Source organism: Haliotis rufescens, unplaced genomic scaffold, assembly GCF_023055435.1.
Source record: "Haliotis rufescens isolate VD_foot unplaced genomic scaffold, xgHalRufe1.0.p SCAF_4, whole genome shotgun sequence".
Taxonomy (NCBI): Eukaryota; Metazoa; Mollusca; class Gastropoda; order Lepetellida; family Haliotidae; genus Haliotis; species Haliotis rufescens.
The window spans coordinates 43,007,028-43,033,799 of NW_025964112.1; the positions used below are offsets into that span (position 1 = coordinate 43,007,028).

Genomic DNA, 26,772 nt, shown 5'->3' on the forward strand with positions numbered 1-26,772 from the left:
TAGCCCTCCGCTGCACTGCTGGAGATGCTTGCTGCTTTACCATGTATACTGAAGAAATAAAACTATTGTCCCAAAAGAGTTCCTGTTGCAGACAAATAAGATAGCTGACCAATTCATATTGATGAAATGTTTTTATGTTTTTTTTACACTATTTGTCATAAAATATTTTTCCAATCGAACAAAATTGTGTTTGGTAGTATTTAATACTGCTTATGTTTGTACATATCTTTCACTTTTTTACCATAGGGTCAGCTTTGTCATGGAATCATGACAAAAAAAATACTTTTCTTACAAAACAAATAATGGCAAGACAATGAAAATCAAATTCTTTATTTTTCCATGATATTTCCTGTAACCATTCCCCTTTCAACTACTGACACACATATCAAACGCACTACATTCAAAACCATGTCCATCTGTTCATATGACATTAACAAGGAATGCTTTGTACTTACTGAAGGACAGACAAACTGAAATCCATTCACAGGAATTTTTACAAGGGAGATAAGTTGATAGCAGTACATGAAGAGTTGTCTCCTCATGGTACATTCACTGACTGTACATACAGTAAGCCATGCTTGTATATCCACATAACAAAACACATCAAATATCATCCTCAAAAGGTGAAACATGGGAATACATTGTATAATAATATCTCATTGGATATATCTTTTGTAAAATATGTCCAAAAATAAGACAATACTTTAAAGTAATCGTCCTTTATTTTCTATGAATTTCAGATCGTTATGAAGACTCAGTTTCAAGAATTAGATGCTGGAAATTTACTGGAAACATGCTATAACTATGAATATATATCTTATTCAATCTTATCTTAAACCTGAAAAATATAATAACTGAGTGAATGAGGGTGTTGACATTTCATGTCGCTTTGACTGGTATTATGTCACAGGGTGCCGGGGAAATGTTGAAGAAAAGTGAGTGTGTGAGTGAGTATGGTTTTACGCCCCTTTTAGCAATATTCCAGCAATATCACGGCAGGGGACACCAGAAATGGGCTTCACACATTGTACCCATGTCGGGAATCAAAACCCGGGTCTTCGGCGTGACGAGCTAACGCTTTAACCACTAGGCTACCCGACCGCCCCGTTGAAGAAAAGAGTAAGGCCAACCTTGTCATTGATTGTCCCATTGAAGCAGTATTGTCTGCTTACACTGATTTAAACTGTGTAATATTTGGGATGTTATTGGAGCATTAGTTCCCAAACATGATTGCCCCAACCATGGACCCTAAATATAGAGTGTCCATGTATAAAGTATTAAGTGTCCATGCCCTAACGCAACAGTCGTACCTGTATTACAATCCCCTTACTATCCTATGATGAAGTCCTTTACATTTCTACAATTTATTTTACCATGCAATATTGACATGTTTGCTTTGTCCTTGGTTCCGACTTCTGATGTGATTATCAATGAGTTCTGCATGAATATGGACATGACTGGTCAGACAAGATGTTTTTTGGATGAGAATGACTGGTAAAGTTGCGTAATGATTACAAGTACTTCTTCATTTTATCTGAATTGTGTAGGGTGGCATTGATGTTGATTACTGATACTGGAACTCACAACTGATGTATTGCCATAGCAACTAAGGTACCAATGAAACACTGCATGCTATTTTGGCACTGACTGTAGCTCATGACCAACTCAGCAGCTGAGGACTTATGAATAGATGGAAATGTTTTTGAAGTAATGCTTTGGTGATTTTAAGCTAAAAACAATAATAGTCTTGGTTCTCAGGCACCGTCCGCATCATCACAAAGTCGTTTTTATTTCCACTTTTAACAAAAACGAAAATCCTTTAATATTCCACATCTTGAACATAAGACCCCAGCAGGGAAATGCTACAAATTTAAGTCCAGATACACGATGAACACTTTTATAGCCAGACAGTGTAACAACCGCACTAACTTGCCTACTTCTGTCCGGATTTGTTGACATGCTTCTTCTGGTGTTGTGTGCTCATGATAATGTCTTTGCTTTGGGAAATAAAATCAAAGCTCATTGTATGCATGCATTATGTACACACTGGTTGTCGAACAGTAATAAAATATTGTATTCCAGTACATCAAAGAGGTTGACTGTACACAACTGTTTATTTGGTTACATACTAGTTTGTACAACCTAAAAACATAAAAACACACACTGTTCCAGCCTGCACTATGTTTTCAAAAGCCATTGCCTGCGAACCAATTTTTAAATTTTTTTAAGCCATAGAAATTACTATTTGAATCAAGCAACAAAGTAGCATTTTATCATAAACTGAAATGTGCTATCACATCTGAATGGTTTCCTCCACGTTCTAATTGTCCTCCATTCTGGCAGCGTGCTCACTGTTGTCAAAGGAAGCTTGTATTTTATGTGTCACTCAGGCGCCAGTTGAGTCTACTGCTGTATAGGGGACAAACAAGTCAAGTATTTGTTTGCTGGAAACTTGACATATAAAACTCAAAAGAAGTCAGAGAACACCTGATTTTTTCCTATGACTGTAAATCTGTCATGACTGGTAGGTATTTCAACACAGCTTTCCAATTGTGGGTGCTCTTTCACTTGTTTTAAGATGTATATATTCTCAATTTATTCTGACATTTGATCGTTATTTCTCGGTTTATAAGTCAGAAAAAATACATTTCAAAACAAATCTTCTGATACGTGTCTTATCCTCCACACAAATTAACAAAGAAGCACATTCCCATCATGTTTATACCAACAAATAACACGTCCATGGATATGTCCAGACGGCATGGATCTAGTCACACAATGAACAATGGTTTCAGGTGGAATGGGGAAGACTGTATTGTCAAAACGTGTGTCCTGCCTTCTTGAAGACCTTTTCATCTATCCGCTGACAGAATGTGGTTAGATTCTTGTATTCTTCGATAACCTCGGCAAATCTTCTCACAGGAAGTGCAGTGGTCAGGATCGTGAACAGGTGGCCAAACACCTGGGCATCCAGTTCCGTTGGTCTGCAAACAGGTACATACAACTTACAATGGAAGAAAAGTGGTCATATTATGTTGACATATTTAAAAAACTATATTGGTTTCACAGATATGACTGACCAGCCCCAATGACAAAATAAAATTAAAATAGCTTGAATGTATCTTATTTGATGACTACTCTATCTTGTCCAAATAAATCTTCATTTTTAACAATGCATTTATTTGTTGTAATGAAAAGCATAGGAGACCTTATAAAAGAGTAATCTTGTCAAAAGAACTGAATAAAGATCCTCGTTTTTATTTGGTCAATTGACAAGCATTTTAATTCTATGTATTAAATTTCAAGGTAAGATTGTGACAATGGTCCTGAGGATTACACAAATAGTAGATATTTACTTGTCTCCAAAGAAGTAAGCCTTTTTATCCAGACGTTCTGAGAGTGCTTGACAGCAGGTTCTAACGTCGTCACACACCTGCAGATATAATAACACAGTTTGTTTTACTGTATGTTGTTTAATGCCTCACTCAGCAATATTACGGGTATATGACTTCGGTCTGTAAATACTCAAGTTTGGACCAGACAATCCAGTGATTGACATCTTGACCATTGTTCTACGCAACTGGGATATGATGTCATGCACCGACCAAGCCTGACCACCAGATCCTGCAGTGAGTGAGTGAGTGAGGCTTTGCGCCGCTTTAAGCAATATTCCAGCAATATTACGGCGGGGGACACCAGTAATGGGCTTCACACATTGTACCCATGTCGGGAATCGAACCCGGGTCTTCGGCGTGACGAGCAAACGCTTTAACCACTAGGCTACCCGACCGCCCACCAGATCCTGTAAGTTGCCTCTTGTGTTTGTTTGTTTGTTTGTTGTTTAACGCCGCACTCAGCAATATTCCAGCTATATGACGGCGGTCTGTAAATAATCGAGTCTGGACCAGATAATCCAGTGATTGACAGCATGAGCATCAATCCACGCAATTGGGATCGATGACATGCATCAACCAAGTCAGCGAGACTAACCACCCGATCCCGTTAGTCTCCTTTTACGACAAGCATAGTCGCCTTTTATGGCAAGTATGGGTTGCTGAAGACCTATTCTATCCAGGAATCTTCACGGGTTTCGCCTCTTGTGACAAGCATGGGTTGTTGGAAGACCAATTCTAACCCAGATCTTCATTGGGAAATAACACAGTACTGACATAGGAATGACTGTCAGACGAAGGGCAACATAGCGTGAAACAGCTGGTTGAACTTTGCATACACTGCAATTGTCCAAAGGCTCATGCTGATGACGTATAAAAATATCAATGGACATACAAACATAGAGAAAAAGTGTATTTTCACCATCTTTAGCATGCATAGTAAATACTTCACAATGAGTAATCTTCCCTAGCATTCAACTTTACATTATCCTAGGTAACAGCAGATGTGTTTAGACTGACATGTTAAACATTCTGTAGCTCACCAATATTTTCCTGAATATAATATTCGATCAGTAGGTCAGGGGTATAGACGAACAAGTAAAACAAACTTCAGAAGTTTCTACAGAGAAATCCACAGAATGTTAATTTATTTACTGAGGCTGCCACCTGATCCCTTATATCTCCTTGGACATACAACAAGGTATTATCAGTGCATCATTGTTACCATGGTTACTGTGTGTCTTCATGATGTCGTGTATGAACAAGAATACAGGTGTGCTGTGGAGGGTATCTGTACCTCATGCCCTAGTTAGAAATTCACTGTCTTGTGTAGTTTCAAGTTCTTTTAGAATCATGCATATGTTTTATTACAGTTTGTTTATTTTTTAACGCCGAACTCAGAAATATTCCAGATGTATGACTGCAGTCTGTAAATAATCAAGTCTGGAACTGACAATCCAGTGATTGACATGATGAGCATCAATCTATTCAATTCGGAAATGATGACAAGCATCAACCAAGTCCGGGTTAGAATAGGTCCCAATTGTGTTGATTGATTCTCATGATGTCAACCACTGGATTGTCTAGTAGACTCGATTATTTACAGACCACCGTCCTATAGCTGGAATATTGCTGAGTGCAGCGCTAAACAACCAAAAAACAAACAAAATACTGCGTCTGACCACCTGATGTATTAAGTGGCCCCTCATCATATGCTCATGACAAGCACATGTTCCTGAGGACAACTTATAACCCGGAATTCCCAAGGGTGAGTTTTACTACAGGTATACTGTAAATCTTGAAATTAACTTGAGCACAAATTAAGTGCAATAAATGTGAGGGGTCTTTGCTCGCATTAATTAACATGGCACTTATGTCTCCAAATGACAATCAATAATAAGACGGCCTCACTACACACTTTGGATAGCGGATATACTTGAACATAAACATAAACAAGTATATAACAATGTCATTCAAATAGGAATTACACAATAGCCATCTGGTGAGTTATCACTGCTGTGGTCAAGAGTTCTACCCACTCCTGTCAAACTAGGCATAATTGACCACTCCAGCAGTCCAGACAGACGCCACCCACACAACACTCTGTCAGAGGCCGACATGAGCCAACGTGCACCAATAGGCTACATCACACTCCTCAGTCTTTGTCTTGTCATATGTTCAAGGTTGTTGACACCTTCTCCGCATACTAATCAGTGGACTGTTGTTGGTTCAAATATTTTATTGCCTTTGAACTTCCAGAAATGCAAATCAACAGAATAAACATATAAACTGTGTGTTCTTTTTAGGAAAACACTGTTCATTGTTTTTACGGAAGTGCTCTACTCAGCACTAGTGAGTGAGTTGGGTTTAAGGCCGCTTTTAACTGTATTCCAGTTATATCATGGCGGGTCAGCTCAATGTGGGAGGAAAGCCCAAAGTGATGCAGGTCTCAGACATTTACCACTTTGGTGAAACCCACGAGCACAGGTATGGTGCTGACAAACCTAGAAACATAATCAGGGCGAACCGGGATTCGAACCCACAATTATAGGTTTCTGGCGTGCCCAAGGGACGCAACTCTGCAAAGCGAATCGCAGCGCTTTAGAGGACTGGGCCACCTGTGCCCACCTACTCAGCACTAACGAGTGGTGCTATTTGTGTTTGATTGGATTAAGGTAAGGATATGTATCGTTCCACAGGGTATGGGAAGGGGGCAGTCGCATTGATATTGAGTCACATTTTGGCTCGGGGTCAGCAGTTGTATTAATTTTGAGATGCATTATTTTCAAGATTTACAGTACTTGTTGAATGGCTGAAAGCAAAGCAACAAACAGACATGTTCTGTACACCTCATCACAATATCACCAAGGTCATACACAATCCAGCAGGATAAGGGTCAGTGGACAAGCACGGAGATGGGATGTCCATAATTTGCAATAGCAGAGCTACAGATAAGCAGCGTATTTGCGTAAAATACCCCCAAAAATATTCAAAACCCAATTACTTTCAATTAACTTGCATACAGAAACGTATGCATTAAATGAAAAACTCAAATGTATAAAAACTGCGTGCGTAAATAGCCAATGAAGATTTTTCAGCATGCGTACAAGGGGGCTAATTTCTGAAACACAATTCAGGCTAATTTACTTTCCGAGTCAAGCCCATATATTTAGAACAGTTATCATGGTTATATACATCTAAAACATTATTTCATTTTTTTTTAAATCATAAAATGTTCACTCTTTTGGGGGAAAACCCAATAGAGTTATGAATAGATGAGTGAAAAAATATTTGTAATAACCCAATTAAAATAGAAACCCTAGAGTAAAAACTCAATTGCTCAAAAAGTTATCTGGAGCTCTGGTTAGGGTCAGTGGACAAGCAAGGAGATGGGGTGTCCATAATTTGCAATTTAGCCAGAAAAAAATAACATCATCATGGCCTGTCAAGTTATCAAGTATCAACCACTAAAACTAGAAAATTCGAGTTGGAGATAACAAGCCATTTCTTACCTCATCCACGGTCTTCTTGCCCCATCCCACACTGCTGAGTCGAGCCCTGACGTCCCTCTGCTTCTTGAATGGCAGGAGGCGATTGAGGGGCCATGGATGCATACACCCATACCGGGGCTTGCTTACCTAGACATCCAACATGAGTGAGAATGGTTAAACACTTTACATTGGTCAGTATATTAGTGATATCCCAAATATAACATTTGTTACAAGTGTTCTGTAGCTTAAGCAATAATACACATTGTTGAGGTACAATGACACATCACTTGTTATAACCCAGAACTAGCCATACCAACAGTTTCCATAGGAACCGATCTGAAAGTGTTGAAACTTTATGATCATGTCCTAAATAATAAAGAGTGATTCTCAGTCTGAATATATTTAAATATATACATGTCTCAAATATCTTTCGGGGATTTTTACTGATTGGCCATCCTGTCTGGTCAGGGACCACTGACAGTGAATAATTTTATCTTCAATCATTTATGAATTATAATTTCAAGCCTTTCTTTCAGTAAGACACCTGGCAATACTTATCTCTTGTTACATAACAATATCTGTTATAAAAGATATATGAAAAACAGACATTGAGATTGTAAAGTGAGTGCGTTTCTGTAATTCTGTATTGTAAATATCGCATACTGTAAAACGTGAAATTAATGCATCTCCAAAAGAATGCGACCTCTGGCCCCTAGCCAATAATGCGACTCAATATGAATACGACACCCCCTCCTCGATAGATAGATAACTATGAGATTTAACGTGCGCTTTCCGACTAAAGCGTATTTCGCACACGGGGAAGCACTTTATACTATTGGGAGAAAAAAAGCGTAATAAATAAATAAAGAAGTGCGACCCCAAAAAATGTAACTTTTACAGGACTAATCTAATAAAGCTGCGTGGGGTGGGGGGTTTGGCTGGGGGGGTGTGGGTGGTAATAAAATACTCAATAATATGGAAAATTTGGGCGTGGGTTGGGCATCAGTGGATTTATATCTGAACAAAATGTCCTCTGTCACTCAGGTTAACAGGAGAATCCTCACCTTAATCCAACCTTACATTAATCCAATCACACACCAAATAGCACCACTTATTAGCGCTGAGTAGAGTACTTCAGCTAAAACAATACGTGCGCGCTGGCTCGTGTCGGCCTTTGATGCAGTCGCAAAGAGCAAAGACACCGTGTTGAGTGGCGTCTGTCTGGACTTGCAGGTGTGATCAGTGATGACATGAGTGAGTAGAACGCTTGTCTTGACCAAAGGAGTGACAATTCACAGGATGTAATTAGTATTTGAATGACAGTATTATATACTTATAACAAGTGCTGCTCAATAAACAATGATGTGGAATATAAAGTTGTTTGTTTTCAGCGTATGTCTAAGTTGGTATTTCTGCTATCCAAAATGTCTTATTGTTGACATAAATGTGATGTTTAATAATGCGAGCAAAGACCACTCGCATTTTTCGCATTTAATTCACACTCGCGTTAATATCAAGATTTACAGTATTAAGAATAAAAACTGTATTGTGAACACAATACATATTTTTCATTCCTAATATCATGAATATATGACATTTACAATACAGAGACATGCAGGTAACAATATCTCATCTAATGTCATTTTTACAATAATTGATGTTTAAGACACCCCGTGAAGTAGCTTTAGAAGCTGTGTATGAATACAATCTGTGAGTGACCTGCCCCATTTATCATAGACTGCCACATGACTTGCAGCCAAGTTGGTCTACAGAGACATGGTGAAGCTTTGGGAAACCCCTATCCAAGCACATTGGGAGTGTTATGTTAGTCAATAGTTTAATAAGAAAGAAGACATTGCATCGATGTATGGAGCTTGAAAGTCGTTGCTCCTAGGTGACCCCACTGCACATATATTGGATCATGATACCAAATTTATTGGATTGGCTTATCACATCGGTAATACTTTCACTCACATGAAAAACAAAACTTTTGGATTGTATGATCAGAGCTAGGGAGTACATACCTCTTCTGACACCTGCTGATCACACCAGGCCAGGTGTAACTGAAATGCAGACAGTTATCATCAGGGGGGTGATAATTGATTGAACGTCAATGCATCACATGGGCTGATTGCAAGTAACAATACAACCAGTTACAATCAATACTGCTCTGTTTGTGTGAAAATGAAAACAAACACATGATCATTTACTTGCCATTCACATGTAAATAATTCAGTGTTGAACAATAATTAGAGTTACCTCCCTTGGCTTACTAACAAATTTCCCAGCATTCAACTGACTGAACACAATCTGACTGAAATCAGGGCCTTGTTGTACAAAACCTTAGCGCTACGACTGTCGGAAGTCTAAGTTAAGATATGGGAGATATGATCACCTTAACGCTAAGATCGCGTTGTACAATGGCACCCAGGTCTTTTACTTACATATGTCTCTCTGAATTAAGATATGAGGACATATTCATAGACAATGACATGATGTCTTGTCAGGTTCACCCTGAATGACCTTTGACCGTCTATCTATATGAAGGGTATATGGGTTCTTGAGCCAATCAGATGTTGTTTTTTCAAACCTTTGAAAAATTAAGCATATGTTGTTACTCGGAAGTCAGCAATACTTCAGAACGGCAGCTTGTAAATAATCAAACCAGGGTGTTTACAGGGTAATATATACTAGTGGTTGATAGCATGAACAACATTTTACATGTGCCACACAAGACTACACAATATCTGTGTTAGTCGACTCTCACAACAACAATGGGGAACTGGCGACCTATTTATCCCCGGAAACCCCACAGACACATGCCTGTACTAACCTCAGCATTTACCAGCAGGTTGTCAACCAGAGCCATGTATGCTCGCATCTCCGCCTTCTCTTGTTCATCAAGATGACTGCTTAACTGGAATCCCTAAAATAAGACAAATATAAGTTTGAATTTAATAATTTTGCTCCTTGATTATTAAACATTCATTATTATTGTTTTTCCAACTTACATGTGGACAAAAAAATGAAAAAACAACAACATGTTATTGATTTTACTGTTTTATGTTGTTTTATCTATAGTAATATTGCACTCAGTAATATTCCAGCCATATAATGCTTGTCTGTAAATACTCAAGTGTGGACCAGAAGAAACAGTGACTGACATTATGAGCAACGTAATGTGACAACCAATCATCAAAGTCATCAAACCTAACAACCTGATCCAAGACACCTCCATATACAACAAGCATCTGTTGCCTGATCTAATGCAAAATCCCCACAAGGTATTGTGGGTAAAGTCATCCTTAAAATATTATTGGTTTGTACATATACCGGTAGTTTCTGTTATGTCAAAATCGGGAAGATTGAAAATTATTTGAACGCCAATTTCAAATAGGCAAAATGTCTAAAACCTTCCAATGATAACCATGTTACCATCATCAGATTTACTTTGAAGAATTCATAAAGAATATATATCATGCAGTTATCAAGATACTCAAATATAATCAAAATCAGATACTTTTGTTTGATATTTTTGTTTTCCTGGTTGTCAAAATGAATATAAAAAAGGTCAGGAATGGGGCCTCAAAATCATTATATAGTAAACATTTTAAATGTATAACCATCATAATAAGCATATTATTTTTCTAAATATATTTTGTCCTAAACATGTAAGAAAGCACTGTTCTACCAACCCTTGTGTTGACAAAAGCTACGATGGGGTCCAGCTCCGACACAAGGAAGGCTCCAACACGGATGAAGGGAACTTTACCTGTTCAACATATTTGTGAATGAGTGAGTTGTGTTTTACACCGCTTTGAACATTATTTCAGTTATATCATGGCATGTGATTGTGAGCTAAATGCGTCTGGACAGCCCGAAGGGATGCAGGTCTTAGACATTTACCACTTAAGTAAAACACATGAAAAAGGGTATGATGCTGACAAACCAATGGTAAGAATCAATGCAGTCTGGGATTTAAACCAACGATCATGACATCCTGGCATGCCAAAGGGATGTTACTCACAGTGCAGGAGATGACAGGACCATGCATGCTGCCTGAACATAACAGAGATCCAGCTAACTCTGTATCAAGTGTAACAATGTTGAGACTGATATCTAAGGACTAATCAATATTATGAAGATAATTGTATTTATATTGCGACATGGAATCATGTGTGTGTGGCTGCTTGTACTAGTCCGGACTTATGCCTGTTTTATAAAGATAGCCCACAGAGATAAAATGCCATAGTTTAACATTAGTGAGTGAGTTGGATTTAACGCCGCTTTTAACAGTATTCCAGTTATATCACAGCGTGTCAGCTCAATGTGTGAGGAAAGCTTAAAGTGATGCAGGTCTTAGACGTTTACCACTTCGGTGAAACCCACGAGCGCCGGTATGGTGCCGACAAACCTGGAAACAAAATCGGGGCGAACCCGGATTCGAACCCACAATCAAAGATTTCTGGCATGTCCAAGGGATGCAAATGTGCACAGCGAATTGCGGCACCTTAGACGACTGGGCCAACCACGCCCCCCTAGTTTAACATGAATACCCACTCAGAGATTAGTCTACTCAAAGCTGACCGATCTTTGTATAATACTCTTAATGCTAAGCACAAGGCAAGGTAACAACAAGCACCATCTACTCATGTGGAACACTCCTGAATGTGAACAGTGGGGATAGTTACCTGAGGGAGACATCTCCTCGTCCTGAACAACTCTTATTATCATACCTCCATATCAGAATGATGAGATCTGATAGGTCAATGTGTTCTTGATTAAATATTATATATCCCTCCCTGGAGGGAAATAAACTTCCCAGTGGGTGAACAAATCCCTTATACCCCGCCATGAGCAAGTTTGGCTGCACATGGATTTCTGAGATGCATAATAAATCCCTTATACCCTACTTCAATGCAAATAGCTGCACGCTTTTTCCAAGTCAATGATAGTCTCGTGACATAGCACAAGTTAACCTCAGCTCAAATATTGTCAAATGAACAGCTGTTTTCAGTTTTGCATTTGTTTGAATTTTTTACAATGTCAAATTAAAACATGTGGGTAAGATATATTTGTTGTAGCAGGATAATGAGGGGTACCAGGGTTTTATGTGTCCCGCTGGTGGCTACAAATTATAACGAGGAACAGTGGATATAGTTACCTGAGGGAGACATCTCCTCCGCATTAGTCCGTAGCTCCACATTGAAGTTGAGTCCGCACATGTGGAGAAATGTCTTCACACCCAGACACTGGGCATAGTCAGGAAAAGTGATTTGTTCAACTAGACAGAAAAATATCTAGTTACAGTAGCAAGTTCATATTGCATCGAGCAGTGCTAGATGAATTCTGCGATTCCGTGTTAGCGGAGAGATTTGCAGAAAACATAACTTCCTGCTGAATTGCAAGAACATTGCAGAATTTGCCTTTCTTATCAATCAATACACTAATTTTAATTATTTTCAAGCTTTTTGCACTCGAATGGTGCCCAAAAATTTAACATGCAATTCAAACATGCAATTTAATCCTACAATAAGACAGCATTTGAAAAAATTAATTCTCACTTTCAACCCAAATGTTCTTGTGGTATGACTACATAAACTATGTTTACATCTCATCATAAATATATAGTGACTCTATGCATATTTGTTTGTATCATTTAATGTCTTAACATGTCTTAATGCAAGAGATTAAATTTTTTAAACAAACAAAAATGAGTTTGTATTAATTGTTGAGGGGAAGGGTGTTTTTACCACAGACTTTTAGAAGCAGATTTTGATAATTTTACAGCAGAATTTTGATAATTTCATCACAGGGTTCATCTGAGACTGATACATGATTTGGTACATGATACATTATTTGTCATTGCATGAGCTAGCTTATTTTACATATTTGCAGAATAACTGCAACTAAATTGAGAATTCTGTCGACATATCATATGTTCACTCCATGAATCATGATGAATAGAATAAATATAGGTCATAATATCCAGCACACTCAATCTAATCCAAGACAGGGTGATACTTTAACATGTACTTTAAATATGTATGTGTAGATGATGAAACTCTGATTCTGATTACTGAGGACACATTTCTTGTGAGGTGAGGTGAGGTGAGGTGAGGTGAGGTGAGGTGAGGTGAGATGAGGTGAGGTGAGGTGAGGTGAAATGGGGTTTAACGTCGCATCCAAGATTATTGCACTTATATAGCGACGTGCATGTACGTGTGTGTGTGTGGCTGCTTGTACTAGTCCGGACTGATGCCGATTTATAGTGCTAGCTCACTGAGATACCATGCCGCAGTTTAACATGAATACCCCACTCAGACACAGTATACTGACTCAGAGCCGACCTGTCCTTGTTTTAGCCCCTTAATGCTGAGCGCCAGACAGGGTAACAACAAGTACCATCTTTTAACATCTTTTGGTATGACGTGGCCGGGGATTGAACCCCGGACCTTCCGCTCTCCCGGCGGACGCTCTACCACTAGACCATGGAGGCGGTCTCATGTGATGTGAAATGGGTAATAATATTGTGTTCAAGATTATTACACTTGCATTGCGATGTGCGTGTGTCTGCTTGTACTAGTCCAGTTTAACATGGATACCCCACTCAGTAACAGTACACTGCGTCGCCCAGACCTTAATTAATCCCCTCAGTACTGAGCAGCAGGCAGGGTAACAACAAGTACCATCTTTGGCTTCTTTTGGAATTGAACCCCTGTCCTTCTACTCTCTGGGCCATACTGGGCAGATGCTCTTATCCATTACCTGATTAAATCACAGAGGTGATCTCAAGAGTAACAAGTTAGCTCTGATACCTACAGAAAGACCTTGTTAACATGAATTCCATTAACTCGAACATGTTTACATATCTATATCTGATCATGATGTGACATAACCATTCAGCTTGTCTTGAAGTATGAATAACTTGAAATATTACTTGATAAATTTTGATATATTTCTGATGGTCGGTATAACTTAAAGTTAATGGTGTTTCAGTGTATGTATTCAGAACGGATCAACGCTAAACAAATTGTGTACATGGTTAATATAGAGAATCTCACCCGAGTGTCTTTTGATATCAAATATATCAACATGGGTTAATAAAAGAGAAACATTCCGAGGCTTGCAGAGGATTTTGGCCACTTTTATTGAGTGTTCATATATTTGATATCAAAAGACAACGATGGTGAGATTTTATTTATCATCCAACATCATTCTTCCAACTTTTTCAGTTTGTAGACAGTAATTAGCAGTGTCTTAAGTGTAAAAAGTACTGCTTTCAGCTTCAGTAGCAAAGCCATTAGTGATGTCATTTGATTGTGACGTCATGGTAAGCAGTGACATCACAATGGTCTGCATAGCATTGTGATGCAATTTCATTGCAGCGATATCTACAGTTGATCTCACCCAAGCGATATCTCCTGTGGGAGCCAGTTTTGGATGATAAATAATCTTACCCAAATAAGACTAAGACTATAAAAAATGAGCAAAACTAGAGTTACCTTGATATGGCTGGAAAAGAGCTGCATTGTCAGGCCAGGGTTCTGTGGCTGTAACAAGACATGTCTATTCAGTATTTCGGCCTTGGGGCCCAGAGTACAATTCAGTGAACAGAATAAAGTTGGTAGTCACGTGACTGACAGGGCATTTGCCAAATTAACCACTCTTTGAAATATTATAGAAAATATGTTTGATAAAGATGGTTACTGGCTAATTTACCTGGTCATGCCTACAACGTTATATAACTAAACGAAAAGGGTCAAATAGGTGACGGACACTTATGAAGGTTACGGGTAGGCATGGTGTCTCGTGACTTTAGTCTACAGACACTTATGAATGATGCCATTTGGCACATTCGTCCCATTCCGTAATCTACAAGATACTGAGTGGCGAGGAATGATCCGATATGGTGTGAACTGAAAACGGCTGCAGGCGTCAGACGTTGAACTCGCAAGTACGCATGAATGACATGGTATTCAATAATTCGTCGGGTGGATTTTGTGACAGAAAAGTGTGGTAGGGAACACTGTAAGCATGATGTGGATAAGAGTAAGGAACGAGGGAGGCATGGGCATGGCTAGTGACGACACAATGGTGAGTTCGCTTTTGAATTAGTACTGAAAAAATGTAGCGGGTGAAAGTGGCTTGTGTGAATGTTCCAGGACAGTTTCCAGTAGCCAAAGCATTCGACTCAAAACCATTTCATCCTTTTTACTTGACGTTTTTGTGCGAAGAATATTAGGAGCCCCTATAGAATCTATAATAGCCACTAAATGGGTAGATCTACCTGACCCTAATGATCGTAAAGGGATGATTGATCTTAAAGGGGATCCAAGGGCTAAAAAATAGAGTTTGGGAAATCTAATAGCCACTAAACAGGTATCCAACCCTAATGATCGTAAAGGGGTGATTGATCGTAAAGGTGATCCAAGGGCTTAGGATAGAGTTCGGGGTAACCTACCCTAACACTGGCGACATTAGGATGTGTTCGGCGCCAATATAATATCCCTAATAAACTGCATTCTTGTGCATGATAATGAAAATTAATGAACAAAAAAAAGTATATGTATATTTGTTCCCATTTATAACAATTTTAGCCACTTGAATTACGAGAAAAATGAAATAAAAAATATACAAAAAATAAAAGTGCTTTCGTAAACTAGCGCTTGCTAAAAAATGCGCTACCCCAGGCTATATTTAGTAAACAAATATTCAAAACTCTCAACACTGCTAGGCGTATTCAATGACACTGCGTGTAGAGATGATAGATCACTTGGAGGAGCTTATGCACACTTGATGACCCCTGACGTCACAGGGCATTGTTTCGCCGGTGTGACTTGCAACAAGAAACTACAAATTACATTATAGGGTAATGTCACGTGTTTGAAAAGTTTGTGGTACTGTATTCTAAAGGTAGGCCGGAAATCCAAACAGGAAACACGACAAGAAAATAATAGTGTTCTGACATCTGATGCCCATGTGTGTTTGCCATTACTCATTAAAGATACTAGCAACTGGTAACTCTGATAAGGGTAGTGATAATGTGGCTTACATGTAAGTTTAATCCAATATTTAATTACTTTCAATTCTAATGGCTCAGCATCACACTGGTTTCTGAGATTAACAGATGTCATAGCCAATGTTTTGGTGACATTTCTAAGTTAATAAGGATAAAATAATAAAAAAATCATAGGAGAGAAGAGATCAGAGGTGACAACTCTACTAGTAGATGCCAATTGCATTGATAAAAGGTTCAAGTTGGCAACAAGAATTCCATCCCCTTGTTCCAGTACAACATGGAACCGAAATAAATGCCTTTCATCATGTTCATCGATCAGCTGGTCATTCCTCGCAAACACAAACTGAATGTATGCCTACAGTTATTGTCGCTCACTCGGAAATCTTTAGCGTTAAAAAACTGAGTTCTTTTTATTTTCCCAACTTGTGTAAGATGACGGGAAATGTGCGCGGGGAAGATTTTAATGAAAGGAAATCACGCCGACAGGGCATGCTTCGGGCCCCCAGCATTGGGGTGTGCGCAACCGACGAAATATTCTCCTTTTCGTTATTGTTTTTTACCACACCAACCATCGCACTGATAAAAATTCAATTAAGAAAATATTGGATCGTACCCCCTAGTTCGGCCTGCATGGTTTCAACGACCAATGATGCCATACTGAATACTGTACAGCCACAAACTGTTCAGCGAAGGGTTCAATGTCAAACTTTACACTAGGAGGCGGCCATGACAGGTTACAGCGCCATCTACTTCCTTTGACGAATGTCCGCAAATAGAATCTAAATTTAGTAACAGGAGACTCCAACACGATTGGATGGTATTTTTAACTCATATCGCGGGTTTATAAAGGTATTATATCTACCTCATATGTTACTACAGCTTTGAATCAGTGTGATATGGTGCTGGGAGATATAACCTCGTAAGTATATGTGATGTTAACACCTACTATATCATGTGTATTATATTTTCGAAGCAAGTTTGTTGAGATTTATCAGTTTAATGATAGACATCCTTGCTTCTCTGCAGAATATTAGCAAAACTGTAGCATTCCATTTTCAATATTATATTAAAATAATATGTTATCTAAGTTGTGTTGTCGCAAGTAAAAAGGGAATGTATATATAATTATCATTTGAGGAATATGTGATTTTTTTGGCAATGTTTGTTTGTTTGTTGTTTAACGCCGTATTGAGCAATAGTCTAGCTGTGTGACGGTGGCCTGTAAATGATCGAGGCTGGATCAGACAATCCAGTGATTGACATCATGTGCATCAATGTAAGCAATTGGGATACGTTGACATGCATAAACTAAGTCAGCGAGCCTGACCACCCGATCAAGTTAGTCATAATAATAGTATATTTATCATTTATATTTATATCTTTCTTGATTATTCAATGATAGAATGGATATAATTGTCTTGTTTTGTTTTAACTGTTACCTTTACTATTTCCTCTATGTTGTTTTTGCAGTAAAATGCAGAATATCAAACTTGTTGTTGTCGGTGACGGTGGAGTTGGGAAGAGTTGTCTTTTCATTGCTTACACTACGGGGAATTTCCCGAGTGAGTACGTCCCGACGGTGTTTGACAACTACAGCTCCAACGTCATGGTCGACGGCAAGCCTATAAACCTGGGTCTGTGGGACACTGCCGGGCAGGTAAAGTAATCAAGCATGATCTTCTGTAACTCAATGAATTTGCGCGTCTGTTTATCATTTATTTTCTTCATATTTTAAAGGGTTTTTTTCTGGCCTAGACTCGATTATTTGCCGTGATATAGATACAATGGTTTCAATCACTTTAAAATCAGATCTTAGTTAGCGGTAGCGAGAACTAAGCTCTGATTTTAATGTGATTGCAATGGCGTTGACTGAGCCATCAAACAACATTCACTCATCATCTTCACATTTTAAAAGCATCAAATATGCACGCAATTCCTAAATATTTGACAACTGCGTATAAATTTAGCAGTGGCACATTTAGCGATATCATAGTTACATCATCGCGCTTGTGACTTAATAGATCTATATTTTGGACCTGTCAAAGATTGTTGAATGCTGAAAGTGTTGATATAAATAATAAGTACTAATAAAAAAAAGATAGCGTATTCATTCAGAGAAAATACATCAGTAGTCTCCAACATTTTGTAAAACATGCACCAGTAAGAATAAAGGGCGAAACAGGAAAACCTGAAATAATATGGACCCGGGTGCTTGATGGAGGAAATACGGTATGTATTCTGTTTTGAAGTAAGCAATGTTATAAGTGTGATCTTATATATTTCATTCCCCAGGAGGACTACGACCGGCTCCGTCCCCTGTCCTACCCCCAGACCGACGTGTTCCTCATGTGTTTCGATATCAAGAACAGAGACTCCTTCGAGAACATCCGTGAGAAGTGGTACCCTGAAGTACAGCATCACTGCCCGAACACGCCAAAAGTAATCGTCGGCTGCAAGACAGGTCAGTAATATAGGTTCTCATACATTTTCCCTGACTACTTGACGATCCACCAACTTTATGTTTTTAATAATATCTGATATTTACTCACACTTTTAGTGTGAGAGTGAATTTGTTTAACGTCATTTAATGGTTTGTCAGTTACGGCGTGTTAGCTTGATTTTGGAGTAAAACCCGAATGAATGCATAATTTAGATATTTACCAATTTGTAAAACACAGAAGTATATGGGTAATCGGGACACAAGTGGCCCAGTTGTCATTTTATAAGGCATCCAATTCGTTTTGCATAGTTGCGTCCATTAGACCTGCCAGAAATGTATGATCGTGGCTTTGAATCCCTTATTCGCCGTGATAAGATTTTTGGTTTGTCTGAACCATATATCCCTCGTTGGTGTCACCATAGTGGTCAACGTTTTATTTTACCTGAACACCATCTTTGTCAAATATTATCAAAATCTCGTAGTTCCGTATGTCGTATTTCAGATTTACGTCGAGGCGTCAAAGATAAGACAGCAGTGTCCTATGAAGAAGGCTCAGCATTAGCTAAGTCACTTGGAATGCAGTACTTTGACACTAGTGCTCTGGCTTTGACGGGGCTGAAGGAGTGTTTAGAGGGAGCCGTAAGTGACCTTTTACTGACGCTTCACTAAATATGTATGCCAGCATTTCGAACCAGAGTTCGTATGATAATCGCTTGGACATAATATCATAGATCTTACACGACTGGAGTGTTATTAGTGAGATTGGTGTATAATGGGTATATACCTTTTTTTCAGATCAGATTTGCATTGAACCGACCCGCCGACCCGAAGCGAATGATGTTCGGGAGATCCAAGAAACCAATGCCTCTCCCACCAGTCATGCCGCCGGCAGGTATGTAATCTCAACCACTCAAATAGTAACCTAACAATATCCGGAAAAGGTTGATTAACATTGAGGTGAGGTGAGGTGAAATTGAGTTTAACGTCGCGTCCAAGATTATTGCACTTATATAGCGACGTGCATGCACGTGTATGTGTGTGTGTGGCTGCTTGTACTAGTCCGGACTGATGCCGATTTATAGTGCTAGCTCACTGAGATACCATGCCGCAGTTTAACATGAATACCCCGCTCAGACACAGTATACTGACTCCGAGCCGACCAGTCCTTGTTTTAGCCCCTTAATGCCGAGCGCCAGACAGGGTAACAACAAGTACAATCTTTTAACGTCTTTTTGTATGACGCGGCCCGGGATCGAACCCTGGACCTTCCGCTCTCCGGGCGGACGCTCTACCACAAGACCACGGAGGCGGTCGATTAACATTGAAATCATAAAGAAAAGTGCAGTGTTTGTGTTTAGACGGTCCGCTATTAGTTATCTCCCTTTGAATGAACAACGCGAGTGGATGAGTCAGTTGGGTTGAACGGCGTTTGATTTGTTTGTTTGTTTGCTTTTTGCGACGTGAAGCAGGTCTCAGGCGTATATACTTTGGTGAAACCCACGAGCATGGGTGTCCTGCTAACAAACTCTTATAATGAGGGCGAATATGAAATTTCATCGCACAATCAGCGTATCCTGGATTTAAAAAACCGTTTGACCAGTGACAGAAAAATAAATATGAAATATAACAATATTGTAAAATAACAAGTATAAGAGCTCGGTGTATTGATATTCGTAACCGCATAACCAGCTTGAAACATTGTAGGCCTGGCCCCGTGGACGGAGATAGAGACGTCCAAGTTTGCTGAAGACTGGTACCAGCTCCTGGAGGACCCCAAGCTCTCGGACGTCACCTTCCTCCTGGGGGACAGGCATGAACTGGACGCCCACAAGCTCCTGTTGTCCTCAGCCTCAAAGTTCTTCGCCCAAATCCTGCAGCTGCCATTTACTAGAAAGGTAATGGTTCATTGTGTAGTTGAATGCATACCCTGGTTCTAATGTCTGATACCATTTCCAAGAACAGACCCTTCTCACTCTCGTACCCGAGAAGCTTGATATACATGTGTGGTCTGACCTTTTCTGAGTTTGTTTGTTGTTTAACGCTTACTATGTGATGGTGATATGTAAATAATCGAATCTGGACCAAATCCAGTGATTGACATCATGAGCATCGTTCAAAGCAATCTGATGCGATAACATGCTAGCCTGATCCCCCGATCCCGCAAGTCGCCTCTTATGACAAGCATGGGTTGCGGAAGACCAATTCTAACCCTGATCCTCCTGGGATGAACTTACAAAGTAACCTGTTATAGTCTTGCTCAAAGATTATTTGAGTGTGTATGGGTATAAACAGCCTTTAGCAAAACTCAAGCAATATCACGCCGGGGACACCAATGTATCCACGTGAAGGATCGAACCGGAGGATGAACCGCAATACCACCCAAGGTCCCGCCAAATACAATGTGAAGGGGCAGAGTTATGTCTCTTCAGTAGTGCTTTGAATGTTTTGGTGCTTTGATGTTTTGTATCTAAATATTAAAGAAAAGGCGCTTTTCTTTTCAGACCAACCAGCTGGCAAAGGTCAAGGGGACAGAGGCCATGACCCGAGAGGACCTCAACTCTGGCAAGGTGGAGGGCATCACCTTTGTGTCCGACACAGACTGTAAGACAAAGCCAGGTCACGTGACTATTCAGCTCAGCGCTGACATCCCTGCAGCCACATTCACACACGTGCTGGAGTTCCTCTATACGGGTAGGCATTGTTTTCCCCGTCTTTTCATGAGAGAATTTGTACCTGGGTGATTGGATAAAGGTAATCTTGTTTTATGGAGCAATCAGTAATATAACAGCTTTATCGAGACTGTTCGGGCCCAATCTCATTAAAATCAGACCTCAGTTCTCGCTACCGCTAAACAAAGATATGAGGGGTCACGTCAGAACAACCTTTCATCCAACCAATCAGAGCATCGCTTACCAGATTATGAAAGTGACAGTCGGAATGGGATTTCTAATCATGCAACCTCGAAAACTTTAACTCCGAACGATAGTTACAGGTTTAACGAGTGAATTCATACAATCTGGACCATCTTTTGGCCATTCCAGAATGTTCTTTTGTTCAGGTTTCAAATTTGTAATCGAGAATTTGTCAAAATATGTTTCGAAGCGTAGTCGTCAATTTGAAATTAGTGCCGTAAAGGACGAAAAAGCTGCCTTCTGATTGGTCATTCCATTGGTCGGTCAAAGTTCGCGCAAGGTCGGTCTGACGTGACCCGTAATGGGATGTCCTCAGATCTTTGTTTAGCTGTAGCGAGAACTAAGATCTGATTTTAATGAGATTGGTTCGGGCCAGGCAAACCAGCTGATCGTACCAGAAACGATCTTTACCTTTGGTACACAAAGACTGACACTCAACCATGTCCTGCCATTATAAGAACGATCCTTCTGATTGCTTCTGATGACTGAGTTGGTTTTAACGCTGCTTTCAACTGTATTTCGGTTATATTACGGCGTGTCAAGTAAGAAGTGACATAGATCCGTGAAGATCCGGGGTAGAATAGGTCTACAGCAACCGACGTAAAAGGCGACTGTGCTTGTCGTACGAGGCGATTAAAGGGATCGGGTGATCAGACTCGCTGACTAGGTTGATGCATGTCATCGTTTCCCAATTGCGTGGATCGATGCTCATGATCTCAATCCCTGGATGTCTTGTCCATACTCGATTATTTACAGATCGCCGTCATATAGCTTGACTATTGCTGTGTGTGGCATTAAACAGCAAATAAACAAACACCTTGGCGAAACCCACGAGTTGGATCGAGCATGGTGCTGAGAAACCTGGAAACATATTCAGGAAGAATCTGACATTCGACCCCACGATCATAGGTTTCTGGCACTCTGTAGTCACGTGATTCTCAAGAACGAACTGTGGCGTCTAGAAAACCCTGCCATCATTGCCAGCGGTTCTAATGACAAGCTGTGGGACCCGGGGACCCATTATTACCAAACTAGCGCCAGATATTAAAGATGTACACCACATGAACCACTCTTTCTGGTTTTTCAGGAACTCCCCGGCTGCCGGATGACGTCAGTGATGACCGCCTGGAAGACCTCATCAGGGTGGCCAAGATCTTTAAACTTCCCCAGCTGGTGACGATTTGCCGCAACGTGTTGAACGAGGAAGACTTCCTCAACCCAAGCATCGGCACCTTCCTCAACGACGAGACGGCGGCCAAGATGAAGGAGCTCTATTTCAACCAACCAGATGCAGCTGATGTCGTTTTCGACATTGGAGGTGAGAACGAGAAATAATCCATTGCAAAATGTAACGAACATGTATAACTTTAGACCTGTATATTATTGTTGTATTTCTGTACTGCTTTGGACGGTAAATGTATTCTTGGCATGACTTAGCTTCATTCTGTTCAAATGAAATAGATGGCAGTAAAACCTATTAGCTAGTTCATAGTAGTTGAAATGCTTTAGAATCGCATGAACACCCCCGTCTTCACGCCGAGGCAGGAAAACGTGCCTTTTATTGGTTCCAATGATTTGTAACCTTGAATCTTTTTCGTGCTGAAAACTTAGTGAGTCTTGAGATATCATCTGTTCCAGGGATCGAGGTGTACGCGCACAAGGTTGTCCTCATGTCTCGATGTGACGTCATGGCCGCCATGTTTGGCGGTACTTTCATTGAGGCTTTTCAGTCTGGAATGTGCAAGGTATGTTCTCGCTTGATTGTGGTTTTTCGAACGTTGTGTTTACATCAGCTGCGTAACTCGTATTCGCAAACAGTCAGTGAGTAAGTATGGTTTTACGCCGCTTTTAGCAATATTCAAGCAATATCACGATGGAACACGTAAATCGGGCTTCACACATTGTACCCATGTGGGGAATCGAACCCGGGTCTTCAGCGTGACGAGCCAAAGCCTTAACCACAAGGCTACCCCACCGCCCCGTATTCGCATATAGAATGTATATACAGATTAATGATGGAAACGTACACTAACGATTCGACACAACCGAGTTTGAGACAAAGGAGTTCGACTGTATGTTCATATATAGATTTAGTGATTAACACGTGATTTGTCATGAATCACGTAGAGTGTCAAAGTCGTATTCCATGTGTGGAGACAATTGTATTGTTGTAAACATACACCTAAAGAGTCACGTTTTCTGTAAGTAAATTATATATGGTTATACAATTTTATGGATCAAGTATTTGTGTATATTGAAAGGATATTTGGAGATAGACACAGCTTGTCTTGTGCTTTGATTTTAAATGTGAAATCTGGTAGAAATTTTATTTGCTATCACCCTATAAAAATGTATATTATTCCAACACGCCTAAACGTATAGCCGAAGTTGGGATATGCCATGTATATGCTCTTGAAACATAACAATGGGTAACTTTTCTTCCAGCTGAAAGTTCAAAACACAACCTGCGAGTGTTTCCTCGCGTTATTGGAGTATATCTACACAGACCACGCCCCGATTGAAGGTGGTGATGCGGTCGGGATATTAGTCCTGGCGGATGAATACTGTCAACCTCGCCTCGTGAACCTGTGTGAGTTATACATCACCAAGGAAGTTGACCGGAGCTGTACCAAGAACATCGAGAAGTCCGACATTGACGTCATCGGACTCCTGCTGACAGCACAGGTAGGAATTCTAAAAATCATCACGATTGTGCGATCATAAAACTACATTCTTTTACTTATTTGGGACGATTTGTTTGTTTGTTTATTCATTAACCGCACTCAGCAATATTCCAGCAATATGACGGCGGTATGTAAGTAATCGAGTCTGGACAGAACAATCCAGTGATTGACATCACGAGCATCGATCCACGCAAGAGGGATCAAATGACAGGCATCTACCAAGTCAGCGAGCCTGACCACCCGATCCCGTGAGTCGCCTCTTACGACAAGCATAGTCGCCTTTTACAGCAAGCATGGGTTGCTGAAGACCTATTCCACCCCGGATCTTCACGAGTCTTACGGTACAGGAGACCCAGCTTATTAAGGCACTACTGCAATCTGCGGTTAAAACTTGCGTCTCAGGCGTGACAGAAACCAATGATTATTGGTTCGAATCCAAAATTCACCCTGATTATGTTTCTTGGTTTGTCAGCACCATGTCGATTTCTTGTGTGTTTCCCGTCTTAGACCTGCATCACGTCGAGTACAAGAAGCTGACAGCGGAGACAACGGAAATACTGTTTAAGAGGCGTTTAATCAAACTAATCATTCACTATGGGCGATCCAGTAACATAGAGGATATCATTTTCACTCGTCATGGCAAAGACCCGGGTTATGTCAGGTACTTTTTATGTTTAACTAATCGTTAACTAACTGTAGGCATCTATATGTTATTGTAGCTCCACAACGCCGCGCAGCTGTCCAAATGGTGCCTGCACTTCATCTCGTCCAACTACATAGCGTTCTCCCAGAGGTCAGAGTTTATCATGTTGAAAGGCGATAACGAGGTGTACGTGGAAGAGAACCGATGGCCGCCAGTGGCCTACCTCAACGAAGTGGATGAGTATGAGAAGAAGGTGTCCAAACTAGGAGGAACATGTTCAGTCATGTGAACAATTTCATAAACAGACTCTGACGTCACAAGAAGCTTGAGCTGCCAGAGTAATCACGCGGAAATTACTTTCATCACTTGACGTCATGGGAAGCGATTGTTTTGTCAGCCTCGGTTTGGTTTGTGTGAAACACGTGCATCACGAAGAGGCAGAAAAGCCACCTGTTCATCACCTTCGTCACCGCTCGTCCCTTTCCGTGACCATCACGAAGCTATTCGGCTTGTCCCGGAATAACACGAGTTGGTCACGAATGCCGACCCAATTGGATCGCGTCATGTTCCAGCGACATGTTGACATGTAGAGAACTTATTATTAGTGGCATTTACAAACCTGGTGGTTGCATCAGTGCAGCTGTTCTCACAGTTTTTGACACCATCGCGAGAAAGTCCTTTTTCAACTGACAAAACTAATGCACCACTCAAAAGAAGTTAAAGAACATGCCATTTGTTCAAATGACTAAAGTTGATCTGTTATGACATGACAAAAAGTGGGTGTTGTTTAACTTCTTTTGAGTAGTAAATATTCACATATAGTTTTTTTAACAGTTGTCACGGGTGTTGAAACTTTGGATTGAAAGCTGTAATATGGCTGTGATATGGTTGCTTTGAGTAATGTCACCCAATGTCCTAGTGAGTTGTGATTTCTGTTCGTATATTGCGCCTTAGGCGCGACAATTCCATGTGCAGAAACCTATGTCACAAAGGCATCTCAGAAACCTATGATCGTGTGTGATAAAAAAGTCCCCAGGTCCACAGCATAAGAGCCGGGTATAAGGATGACAGGGCTTTCAGGACGCCACAGAGCCAGAAACCTATGATCTTGGGTTCGAATCCAATATTCCCCTTGATTATGTTTCTAGGTTTGTCGACACCATACCAGTGCTCGTGGGTATTTCAAAAGCGGTAAACGTATGGCGCCACTTCATATTTTTCTCCCACATCAAGTTGACACGCCGATATATATCTGAAATACTGTTGAATGCGATGGTCAACCCAACTCAATCACTCACTTGGATAATATAGATACGTATTAAGGTGTTGGCACACGATGTATTCTATGCTCAAAGTATGTGTTAACTGTTGTATTTTACCCTAGTTACATATATACATGTATATAGTCGCAATAAACATGAATAAATAATCACGAGGTGTTGTGTAACCTATTAGCCCAATAATAGGTCCGCATGTTTTGTAATGCATTGATTTGTTTGTTTGTTGTTTAACGCCGCACTCAGCAATATTTCAGCTATATGACCGTGGCCTGTAAATAATCGAGTCTGGACCAGACAAAAACCAACGATGACATGCATCAGCCACGTCAGCGAGTCTGACCACCCGATCCCGTTAGTCGCCTTTTACGAAAGGCACAGTCACCATTTACGGCAAGCATGGGTTGCTGAAGACCTATTCCTCCCCGGATCTTCAAAGGTCTGTCACTTCTTAATTGTCTCCTACATCAAGCTGACAGGCAGTGATATAACTGAAATACTGATGAAAGCAGCGTTAAAACCAACTCACTCATGAGAAGCAATCAGAACAAGGATCGTTGTTAAAATGGCGGGACACGGCTGAGTGTCTGTCATTTTTTATAGATCGTTCCTAGTGCGATCGACTGGTTTGCCTCGCCCGAACAGTCTCGATAAAGTTATCATACTGCTGATTTCTCCATAAAACAAAATTACCTTATCCAATCACCCAGGTACAAATTCTCACATGAAATGACGTGGAAACCAATGCATACCCGTATAGAGGAACTCCAGCTCGCGGAGACACGTGCGAATAGGATGATCGAGTCTGTTGACGTGACAATTGGTTGCAGAATATCAGGTAACTAAACCCTAACGCATTACGCCTATTCATATTATATTAATTCCTTATTAATATGACATTACGTTCTCGT

The 26,772-nt window shown here is 40.2% G+C and overlaps 2 protein-coding genes across 2 annotated transcripts; one reads left to right on the forward strand and one right to left on the reverse strand.

Annotated features, from left to right (window-relative positions):
- Positions 1-314: 314 nt before the first annotated feature.
- On the reverse strand, positions 315-16,659 carry LOC124135935 (metaxin-2-like). The gene is made up of 9 exons (XM_046501631.2): positions 16,519-16,659; positions 14,389-14,436; positions 12,048-12,167; positions 10,579-10,655; positions 9,717-9,809; positions 8,908-8,946; positions 6,905-7,030; positions 3,357-3,433; positions 315-2,984 (listed from the first exon to the last, which is right to left on the reverse strand). The coding sequence occupies exons 1-9, from the start codon at positions 16,559-16,561 to the stop codon at positions 2,819-2,821; spliced, it is 789 nt and encodes a 262-aa protein (XP_046357587.1). The 5' UTR covers positions 16,562-16,659; the 3' UTR covers positions 315-2,818.
- Positions 16,660-16,796: 137 nt separating this feature from the next.
- On the forward strand, positions 16,797-26,067 carry LOC124135931 (rho-related protein racA-like). Its single transcript, XM_048382074.1, has 11 exons — positions 16,797-16,824; positions 17,376-17,562; positions 18,198-18,366; positions 18,848-18,984; positions 19,141-19,237; positions 20,050-20,240; positions 20,847-21,036; positions 22,345-22,575; positions 22,896-23,002; positions 23,703-23,942; positions 24,661-26,067. The coding sequence occupies exons 1-11, from the start codon at positions 16,802-16,804 to the stop codon at positions 24,871-24,873; spliced, it is 1,785 nt and encodes a 594-aa protein (XP_048238031.1). The 5' UTR covers positions 16,797-16,801; the 3' UTR covers positions 24,874-26,067.
- The last annotated feature ends 705 nt before the right edge of the window (positions 26,068-26,772 follow it).

Excerpts from the sequence above, each read along its gene's own strand:
- LOC124135931 (XM_048382074.1), top strand. The coding sequence starts at position 16,802 with ATGGTGCTGGGAGATATAACCTC. Across the intron at positions 17,563-18,197 it reads TGTGGGACACTGCCGGGCAG|GAGGACTACGACCGGCTCCG; the intron begins GTAAAGTAATCA and ends TTCATTCCCCAG. Across the intron at positions 19,238-20,049 it reads ACCAGTCATGCCGCCGGCAG|GCCTGGCCCCGTGGACGGAG; the intron begins GTATGTAATCTC and ends GAAACATTGTAG.
- LOC124135935 (XM_046501631.2), bottom strand. The coding sequence starts at position 16,561 with ATGGCATCATTGGTCGTTGAAACCATGCAGGCCGAACTAGGGG. Across the intron at positions 8,947-9,716 it reads ACCTGCTGGTAAATGCTGAG|TTACACCTGGCCTGGTGTGA; the intron begins GTTAGTACAGGC and ends TCTGCATTTCAG. Across the intron at positions 7,031-8,907 it reads ATCAGCAGGTGTCAGAAGAG|GTAAGCAAGCCCCGGTATGG; the intron begins GTATGTACTCCC and ends TTGGATGTCTAG.